At 41.3% G+C, this 10,234-nt stretch overlaps 1 protein-coding gene across 3 annotated transcripts in view; it reads left to right on the top strand.

Moving 5' to 3' along the window:
* LOC137101243 (peroxidasin) overlaps nt 1–10,031 on the top strand; it is a 43,563-nt gene extending 33,532 nt beyond the window's left edge. For 2 of the 3 annotated variants that reach the window (XM_067479400.1, XM_067479402.1), the window contains 7 exons: nt 57–553; nt 674–808; nt 1,093–1,301; nt 4,790–4,901; nt 5,236–5,365; nt 6,300–6,413; nt 7,476–10,031. In XM_067479400.1, the coding sequence (XP_067335501.1) occupies nt 57–553; nt 674–808; nt 1,093–1,301; nt 4,790–4,901; nt 5,236–5,365; nt 6,300–6,413; nt 7,476–7,610 (1,332 nt within the window). In that variant the 3' untranslated portion in view covers nt 7,611–10,031. Of the gene's footprint in view, nt 1–56; nt 554–673; nt 809–1,092; nt 1,302–4,789; nt 4,902–5,235; nt 5,366–5,478; nt 5,510–6,299; nt 6,414–7,475 lie in introns of those variants that run through there. The other variant, XM_067479401.1, reaches the window with a different exon arrangement.
* The last annotated feature ends 203 nt before the right edge of the window (nt 10,032–10,234 follow it).

A 10,234-nucleotide genomic window follows, 5' to 3' on the forward strand; every position in this document is an offset into this window, starting at 1 on the left:
TCATTCGCAACATGATAATTCATAGAGACATTTATATTTCTTTTCCCATCTCCTAGATACTGGGTGAAGCAGGCATGAAGATAATGGGGTCATATGCAGGTTATGATCCAAATATAAACCCCGGCATTGTGAATGCTTTTGCCACTGCCGCTTTTCGCTTCGGGCACACACTGATCAATCCAATACTCTACCGCTTAGATGAGGACTTCCAGCCTATCCCCCAGGGACACCTCTCTCTGCATCGGGCCTTCTTTTCTCCATTTCGCATTGTTAATGAGGGCGGCATTGACCCACTCCTTCGTGGACTCTTTGCTGTAGCTGGTAAAATGCGCGTTTCCACACAGCTGCTGAATACAGAACTGACAGAGCGGTTGTTCTCAATGGCCCACGCGGTGGCTCTGGATCTGGCTGCTATGAATATACAAAGAGGAAGGGATCATGGCATACCACCATACAACGATTATAGGACCTTTTGTAATCTGACCTCAGCTCATACCTTTGATGATTTGAGGAATGAGATTAAGAATTCAAATGTCAGAGAGAAATTACAGAGGTAATTATGCAGTCCTTAATATTAATTTACTGGTTGCCAGTTTAAAGTAGGGGAATCTTTATATTCAGGGAAGCTTGTGGTACATATTAATTTCCTGTCCATGCTTTTCCTTTATAACAGGCTGTATGGCACTCCTCTGAACATTGACCTTTTTCCCGCTCTGATGGCTGAAGACCTGGTCCCTGGCAGTAGAATGGGGCCAACTTTAATGTGCCTGTTATCAACTCAGTTCAAACGCCTGCGGGACGGTGACAGGTACACGACTCACATTACCATTCACAAACACAAGGTCTTGGAAAGAATGCCTCCAATTCACCCTGTGGTTCACTACTTCTTGGGTTTTATTATTTTTTATATTTTACTGATATTTTCCTTTGAGGAAATATCTAAGTAAACTTTAAAATAAAAAAATTAGTTAAATTAAAGCCATACAGCACGTGGTGTGTTTCCCCATTACGGTATGTCAAAGTGAGAGAGCAGAAAACAAATTTTAGGTCATTTTTTTATTTAATACTCCTACGCATCCCTACCTTGTTCAGATTCTGGTATGAAAACCCGGGTGTGTTCACTCCCGCCCAGCTGACCCAGTTGAAGCAGGCTTCTCTGGCTCGGGTGCTGTGTGACAATGGAGACAATATTACACGCATCCAGCAGGACATCTTCAGGGTGGCAGAGTTTCCCCATGGCTATGGCAGCTGTGAAGATATTCCTCAGATTGACCTGCGCATGTGGCAGGACTGCTGTGAAGGTAATATTAATGTAATCTTTTTTGATTAGGAGTCGTTTTTTTGTTCATGTCTTAATATATCCTATATTTATAATACATCAAAATCCAGAGGTTGTTTTGTCCTACAAAATTTGAGGAAGCTATTGGAATAAAAATCGTATCAGTACATATTGCACGTTTTTATTAAATAAATAGGATATGAGTATGTACTAAAGAATATTCTGATATTTCGATCAGATCTATGTCTTTATTGCACAGCTATTGTCTAGGCCACTCGGCCATTTTTCGTGCTATTCATCAGAAATCTGAAGGTTGTGCATGTAGGAGGAGGCCCTTATGAAAAAACTGTTGGTTTGACATATCTCAGCCAAAAAGTGTCAAAACTATTAAGAAGAAAAAGGCTGTAATAGCTCATTTGACTACAATGCATGTTTTTTTATTAAAAATCTAAGGGTTGTGCATATAGTGGGAGGAGGCTTAGATGTCAGTAAAATTAGTTTGGACTAAAACGATGCTATTGGGAAAAGAATGCTGTAACACATGTACATAGTACGTGTTACATTTTATTCCAAAACCAAATCATCTTTATGTAATGAGTAGACTAAAATGATTATGGAGTTGGTTTTAAATAATATTATATTAAGGAAACAGTGCAAAGAAAGGGGGAAATGAGGGTAATGAGAAACTACATTTATCTACCCTGTTGGCCACGCTGCATGCACTTTGGAGATGGTCCCTAACTTCAGTCTGTCATTTCCCTGTGAGCCTTCGGCTGACACAAAGCTTTTTAAATGACTACGCTTCAAGCACAGATCGTTAAAGAAAACACTTCCATAATACACAACAAATCTGGTGGAGAGTTTATTGAAGATGGGTTTTGCCAAATCTCTACAACATGGTTGTGAGATCACTCCTTAACAAGATGGATGAGCTAACTGCATTAGCCCGGAGTCAAAAGGAAATACCAGTAGTGTAGTCTGAGGATTTTTTCAGAGTCATCGCTACACCAGATATTCCTGACCTTAATGTCTCCACTTAGGCATTTCAGACTATTTGGGCTGACAGAGACAGCACGATAAGATGTAAGAGGGTCTCGCTGTTTCAGTCAACAACAAATGGTGCAACTCTGGTCACATTACAATCAGGGACCATATCTGTAGCTCGTACATTGAACTTGTTAGCTGTTGGTCTCAGACCTTATTATTTACTCTGTGAATTCTCACATGCTGTTGTAGTTGCTGCGTACATTCCCCCGACTGCTAACCCAACGTCTGCATGTGACATCATCAACACTATAATAGCTGGTCTGCAGACTAATCTAGGGTGAATTTAGTCATCGATGGACAAAACATTCCCCAAATTCACACAGTATCTTAACCTTACGACCTGAGAGGAGAGGACGCTGGACTCACTGTATGCTAATGGATGCATAAAGCTTTACATCCTTCCACCCTCTGGTAAGATCCGATCACAACTTGGTGTTTCGCACTGCCTGCTATGTGCCTCTGGTTAAAAGGCTACCTGTGACCACAAGGTCAGTGAGGAGATGGTCAGAGGAGAGGTACGTAGCAATGCAGGGTTGTCTCGAGGCAACGGACTGGAATGCACTCTGTAAGCCACATAGAGAGGATATAGATGAGCTTGCAGTGTGCATAACAGACTGCATTCATTTCTGTCCAGTGTTCCACCATGTGTTTAGCATGAGCCTCAGTCTCAAGAGGGTTCCAGAGCTATGGAAGACGTGTCTTGTGCCAGTGCAAAAGACGCAACCATGGGTTTCCTACATCACACATTATGAAGACCACTGACTGACTGATTCTGTAGCGGCTCTGGCCCATAGTTAGGCCCTACCTGCCACTAGAGAAAGTCATTCCTCCTGTTACCATCAGTCTTTTTAACTTGTCCCTCTGAGATCATATCAACGGCTCTCAGCTTGTCCCTTCCTGTTGTGACCCTCCCATTTTTTCTGGGCTCGGGACCGGTACTAAGGTGGCCCTTGGTGGCTGGGCTACACCTTGTGGGGTGGGATTCAAACCTTCCGCATCCCAACCCGTGCCTCAGTGTTAGAGCACATATACACATAGTTTTGCAGCACAGGAAGTTGGTCAGACATCTCACTGAATTGCTGACACTGCTCCATGATTTGAGCCTTTTTGTAAAATTAAAGCCATACAGTATCCTCACCTTTGTTTCTCTTTGCCCGGCTTCACAATAACCACTAGTTTAAATGCTGCAATTTAAAATATCAACTTTTTTTGTTTGTTTGTTTGTTTTGATTTTTGCAGCTTATTTAAATGCACTTCTCTTATTATGGTCCTTATGAAATAGATATCACTTTATGTAAATATTGCCTAACTCTGTAAAACATGGAACAGATGATTCCTGCTTAATTGTTACTTTTGATGATGAAACTTGTGTACTAGCTAAAGGTGTATGATAATCATGTTTTAGGGTTAAGTCTGCTTCCCCTATGTGCCATTTTAATGGAAGAGGATGTAAACTTAAACCTAAATCTAACACAATAAAAATGGATGTTTAGCTAGTACACAAGTTCTTTCCTTATCAGCAGCAGCAAAACAGGTTCCTTTTTCTGCTGATCACTTGTAAGCTAAAATTATAAAGGGTTGAAGTCATTTATTCTATATGATCTGATTTCACTTTGATTTTTTTCCACTACTCATGTTATAGTAGGATTTGCTGTAATTTTAAGAATAAAACACTTTTAGCTTTGCCAATATGTCAAACACTATGAACTGCCTGCACCTGGTTTAGATAAGCGATTCCAGTCTCACTATTTTCATATTATAAAATGTATTATCATTGTAACATGTAATGCAGCCTTGATTAGAGATGTAGTGGAACGAGTATAGATATTTAATCTCACATGTGATGCAGTAATGAATACTTTAAATGCAGATAGGGGTGTCTGTGGGCGTGCACGTCTGTTTTTCTGTCTCTTTGTCTCATGCACAGCATCTGTGTCCATGTATAAATATCAGCATGAGATAGTCTTATTGTCTTTAGATAGTCTTTGAGTCTGAGCTTAGCGCCAAAGTTTAAACTTTACAGATAAGCATACGGCCCTTTTAACTGCAGCATGAGATGGCATTTCTTTGTCTTTCCTTAGTATTATAATGGCCTGGTTCTCAACACTCTGATACTCAGCATGTCCCTAGGCTCCTTGTTTTTGTGTCTTTTATTCTCTTTAATCTGGAGACAGTGAGAGAGGAAAACTGAGCTAATATATTTAACCAGCACAAAGAACGTGGGCATCAGGATCAACAGTTCCCTGTTTAATGTATGCTGATGTTGATTGGCTGTATTTCTGTTTGTGTATAAATTAAATTACACTCAATTTATCCCTGCAGCTGTGTTTGTTAATCTCTTGACACTAACACTTGAGGAGATATGTAGTAATGTTTGTAAAGACTCTTCCCTGTCAGCCTCTCTACTTGTTGTTTTCTTATGTTAGTTAACTGCAGTGCATTGTGTTGTCTTTGACCCATCAGACTGCAGAACCAAGGGTCAGTTCAATGCCCTGTCATACCACTTTAGGGGACGTAGATCAGTTGAGCACAGCTACAGAGAGGATAAACCTGCCAGCAGCAGCCAGGAGAACAGGTAACACCACATGGCAAATATCAGAAATAAGTTGTGTGCAAAAAACCCAGGAAAACACCAAACAATCATCACTAGAAAACAGTAGAATTGGCCAGTAAGTTAAAAAAGATGCCAAACCTTTAAAAAGTTATTATGATGTCAATGTGGGACTATTTTATTCTTAAAACTCTCAGAACACATTTTTTTACTGAAGCTATTGTTTTGGGGGCTTTAATGCAGCTTTTTGTGGTTTTAAATTCCACTGGGAATTCAGAAACTCTATAGTGTTACATAGTGTGCATTTGGAGCAGCCTGTAACCAAACCTAATTGTGTATCTGTGCATTTGTCTTTCAGCCCAGTGGAGAAACCTGTGGCAACTCTTGTAAATGTTACTCTGACCTCCATAAAAAGCACTGAACCCTCAGTCGACTTCCAGGATTTTGTATCCGACATGCAGAAGACAATCACAAGTTTACGGAAGCAGGTGTGTGTCTGTATTTACACTCACACAGACACAGATTAAATTCTGTGCCTTTGTTGCCCTTTTATGGCCTGGTACTCTACATGCCTTAAAACATATTTGTGTCTGTGCATTAGGTTGCAGAATGCAGAGAGACAGTCTCTGATGGTAATTTAAGCATCCTACTAAAGAAAAGCTGGTACCTGCACAACACATTCAACAGCAGTCACTGTCCGTGTCTGTCTGTACATAATGGCTGTTTACTGAGCAGAGAAAAAAGTTCGGTTTTGTGAACATAACACAAAATGTTAATGATGCTACATTGCTATGATCATTTCCTTAAGTGAGAAGGTCAACACACACTTCTTATTGTAGATGGAATCTTCAAAGTGCAGGAACTGGGTTTATTTGAAAATATTCTTTATGTTCTGAACCTCCAATTCCTCTCCCTCCACCAGTTAATTTAACATCTCTGCGTCATGTCTTCTTGTCCCGAGTTGCCTTTTGCACATGCTGTGTGCAAGCCTTCTATATCGGTTTAAGAAAAACTGTAGGGTTACACAAAGTCAGTCAGAACCCCATACATAGAGAAATGTTTTTCATTAGCATGTCAGCAGTACAGTTAATTCCACAGGATGGGGCCCAGGATCCTGACCTTGTCCTCCAGTCAGCTGTAGGGTTTTAAATGCAGAGCAGCAAAGTATAAAATGTCCAGTGTTTTTGGAAATGCTGGATTGTTAATAAGGAGTGTGTTTGGGTTGAGATTTTGTTGAGTTTGTCACACTATCTATCACAGTTCATATTGTACATTTTGTACGTAAAGTACAGGCTGAATGTTCTCGTTTATTTGTACATCGTATTTCAAAATACTTGTTCCGGAGATAGAGACTTGTGTGTTAGTGTAACCACAAACATCCATTCTTTCTCAGTAAATGTTTGTGTCCTTGTCTGTCTGTAGATTAAAAGACTTGAAGCCCGTCTGAGCAAGACTGACTGCACTGATAGCGAGGGACGTGAGCGAACAGATGGAGAGCGGTGGAAGAAGGACTCCTGCACCATATGTGAATGCAGAGTATGTTCGTGATATAAATCAATATGCAGTACAAATGGCTTACACACCACACAGTACCGAATCCCCTCATTCTTCACACTCTCAGAGGCTGATTATGTTTGAGGCTCTCTATGGGACTTTTTCGACAACAGACTATCAGTCCATCAGTTTTAATGCTCCACTTTCTGTCTGGTTTAAGTATTGCTCCTCTTCCACCAGCTCTTGGCAGCAAGCCTCCTTCTGGCACCATTATCTCCCCACACAGTGTTTGTGTGCAGCCGCCACTTCTCTGCCTTTCATTCTTTATCTCTGGCCCTTTTTCAGTGGCAACTGCTGGCAGAGGTAATGCCTCTCTGTGCCAAAATTGATTGCTTCAGATCTTCTTCTTCAGTCCTGTGTTTCTCTCACTCACTTATGTTTATTTTGTCCAACACCTCTGATACTACACCTGTGAGTTTCTCTTTTGTTTTTCAACTCTCTCTTTGGAGTTTTTATTCTGTTTCCATCTTCCATGCCGCCCCCTGTAATTGGAGGATTTTGGTAGTAATTGAATTTGCTAGGCAATGAGAAGGCTTGTCTGGGAAAGAGCTTAGCTGTTGCTGTAAAATAAAGTGTTTTCTTGTTGTGTTTGGCTTCAGTGGCAATTACTGTGGTCTAATGAAATATAAACTATTACTCCTCCGTGCCATTTTCTTTAAGTGTTGGCAGTACTATACCTAAAAGCTGTTTTTTCTCTCATTGTCAGGGTGACCTGGAGCAGTGGTTTTCAATCCTGGTCCTCTAGGACCCCTGCTCTGCTCTGTTTCCAACTACGCACTGCTTATCAGGTCTCTTCAGTCAATCAGAAGTTTTCTTGTCAGATAAGAAGGGGAGTGGGGGAAGACAAAGTTAACTTCCATCTTCAGACTGACTGAACACACCTGAGCCCGGCAATCAGCAGTGGGTAGGACAGGGTTGGTTGGAAAATAAGCAGACCTAGGGTCCATGAAGACCAGTATTGAGAACCACTGACCTGCTGCGGTCATAAATATTCCCTCTTTCGTGTAACACGACATTTAACCCCTTGTTTGCCTTCCCCACCAGGAAGCCCAGGTGACCTGTGTTGTGGAGTCCTGCCCACCAACCGAGTGTGAACGACCCATCAAACTAAAAAGCACCTGCTGCCCAGTGTGCCTGGAGCAAGCAGGCAAGCAGCAAGCAGACACCCTCCACGACTAACCCTCAGGACCCCCTGACAAACAACTGTAGTGTCTGAAAGTCACACAGACTGACACAGACATCCTGAAATAAGGATAAGACTCTTAAAGGTGCTAATCACCTTGATAGACCCAACAGCCTCAGTGTTTGTTTCGTTTCACCTTGTATTTTGATGTTTCTTCAATGAGATGAGGGGCTACCTTCTTTGAGTGGTGGGGGGGGGGGGCGACAAGCCAGCAGTCACTAAATGGAGTTTTTTCTGAGCTGATGGGTGGATGGATGAATGAATGAGTGGATTTTAAACCAGACCAAGAAACCTTTTCTGACTTGGAGTCCACTTAAGTATAACAAACAGCCACTGTGGTTGCTCTCCTGCAGCTAACACTTGGTGACAAAATGCAGGGTCAGTCGCTGTCGACAGGCCGGAAAGGGAAATAGATTGAAAGGCGGCAGCCATTTTGTTGTCTCACAAGATTTTCTCAGGTTAGAGATGCCGACAACTGGTGCTATCCCACCCTTTTTATGAATGACTTAATCACTAAATACAAACCTTCAAAGTATTTTCTTTTGTACGTAAAGACATTTATATACGCTCAGTATATGCATTTTAATGATAAATCACAATTAAGAGGATTGTTTTATTCAAACTAAAAGACTAGAGTTGCTTTATCTTTTATTCCACTGTGCTTTTATATCATGTTATGAATATGTATTTTCCTTCTTCCCTTTTGTATAAAATGCCTACATGTGAAGATAATGTGAAGCCCTTCAAATTCTAATGCAAAATATGTCTACTGATTACTGTTCCTCTGTCCATGGACAAGTTAGTTAGTTAACTTACTTATTGTCTCCGCTGGCCTGTCCTAAACTTGAGTGATTGGGGCCATGTGCTTATTCCCATTGCAGGAATCTCAGTCCGGCTCTTGCATGGTTGTGCTCCTCTCCCTGCTTCATTTTGCGTTCAGAAAGCAGTGAAAGAATATTCTTTCCCCGCTGAAATTTTGTGAACTCTGTCCCAGTATTGTGCTCAGCGTTCTAAAGCCAAATGAATGATTTAGTAACGTCTAAATTTCACAAATACTACTTGTCTCTCTATGAAACTGTGTATGAATGTTGTAATGAGGTCATGGTTCAGCCTTTTGTACTGCTAACTACCACAGCAGTATTCTCCTTTAGACCGGCTCAGTTCTTAGTCCACAGACAACACACCATTGAAGGACTGCTATTATTTCTATTGACTGCATCTCTGCCATTGTGAACCTGCAGCCCTCTAGCTCCAGTTTACACGAGAACACATTTGCATGCATTCCTTTGTCAAGCATTCCCTTTGTCTCCACCTTTTCCCTATTGAAGTCTTGACTCGTGTGTTGGGTTCTGATTGTTTCCCCCTGTGCAAAGCATCTTCAGTATTGATCGAGTTGAGGAATGCTGGCTCTGCTCATGTTTCTGCTCTTTGCTGTGTTAAAGGTTTAGAGACTGAGGTGACGTCATTCAGCAGAGCATGTGTGTTGTGCAGGCTTCTCTAGCTCTCTGACCCTCATTCCACTGTAATGGAAGCCATATGAGAGGGGAAGCAAGGGTAATGTTGGGGGGGAAGGGCGCTGATGATGAGGATACAGTGTCAAGCTAACATTTTACTATTGTAAGATAGATTTATTTTACTGACTGACTATTGTCAGCTGGTCTTCCACATGTACTGTACCACATGCACTGTCTCGCTTAATGTACCACGAGTCATGTTTTTTGTTTTCCTGTTTTGCTTTGCTGCTAATTGTGTAACGGTGGCTACAGCTGCTGTGTTCCCTTCCATTGTTTCCTTGATGTGGTAACGTCCTGAGCAAGCATCTGTCACTAAACAGAAATAATACTCTACATAATATTCCATTCAGGTTTCCAGAGGGTTTACAGGGATGGCAGTCACACTGGTAAATTATCATATCACATGTTTAAATATACTGGACAGACTTTTACAGCTCACTGTGTGTTTACAGGTGTAAACCTATGTCCTTCACAGGTGTCCTTCACTTGGTTCTGACAGTGGCGTCTCCAACATATATAAGTAACATCATGCGCTCTGAATTCTGCTATATTTTCTTGGTGAATGAATGATGGCTTGAATCTCTATCTCTCACCATAACAGGCTAGAAGCATTTGGCTGTGGATATCAGTCGTATTCATATATCTGTATCTGTATTAGTTCCTTTTGATTTTTTCCATTTTCATCTTGGTTCTCTCTCTTTTCAAGTATCAATACAATGCACTGCTCTTTAAAGACAGAACACGCTGTTCCTACACTGTGCCTTAACCAGTGGTCAATGTGGATACAGTAGAACCTATCATGACACTTGTATTGTATGTTTGCCAAAGAATGGTTTGCACTGCAATGTATGCCTGTCAACCAGTAATAATGAATAAATAAGCCACATTTGAATAACAGTGTAACATGTTAGTGGCTGTTCTTTGTCAGCTCCTGTGTTGGGCACAATCCCAATACTGAAGATGAGATGAGTCTTGAAGATGTGACCTGTTGTCAGCTCATTATTGCTCTGGCCAGGCTCAAGCATTAGGGCCTTTTGCTTATTACGAAACGCTGTTTTGCAATACAATACAGGACACATGAGAGAAGGCGACAGGAGTCCGCAGTT

Source organism: Channa argus, chromosome 16 (genome assembly GCF_033026475.1).
Source record: "Channa argus isolate prfri chromosome 16, Channa argus male v1.0, whole genome shotgun sequence".
Classification (NCBI taxonomy): domain Eukaryota; kingdom Metazoa; phylum Chordata; class Actinopteri; order Anabantiformes; family Channidae; genus Channa; species Channa argus.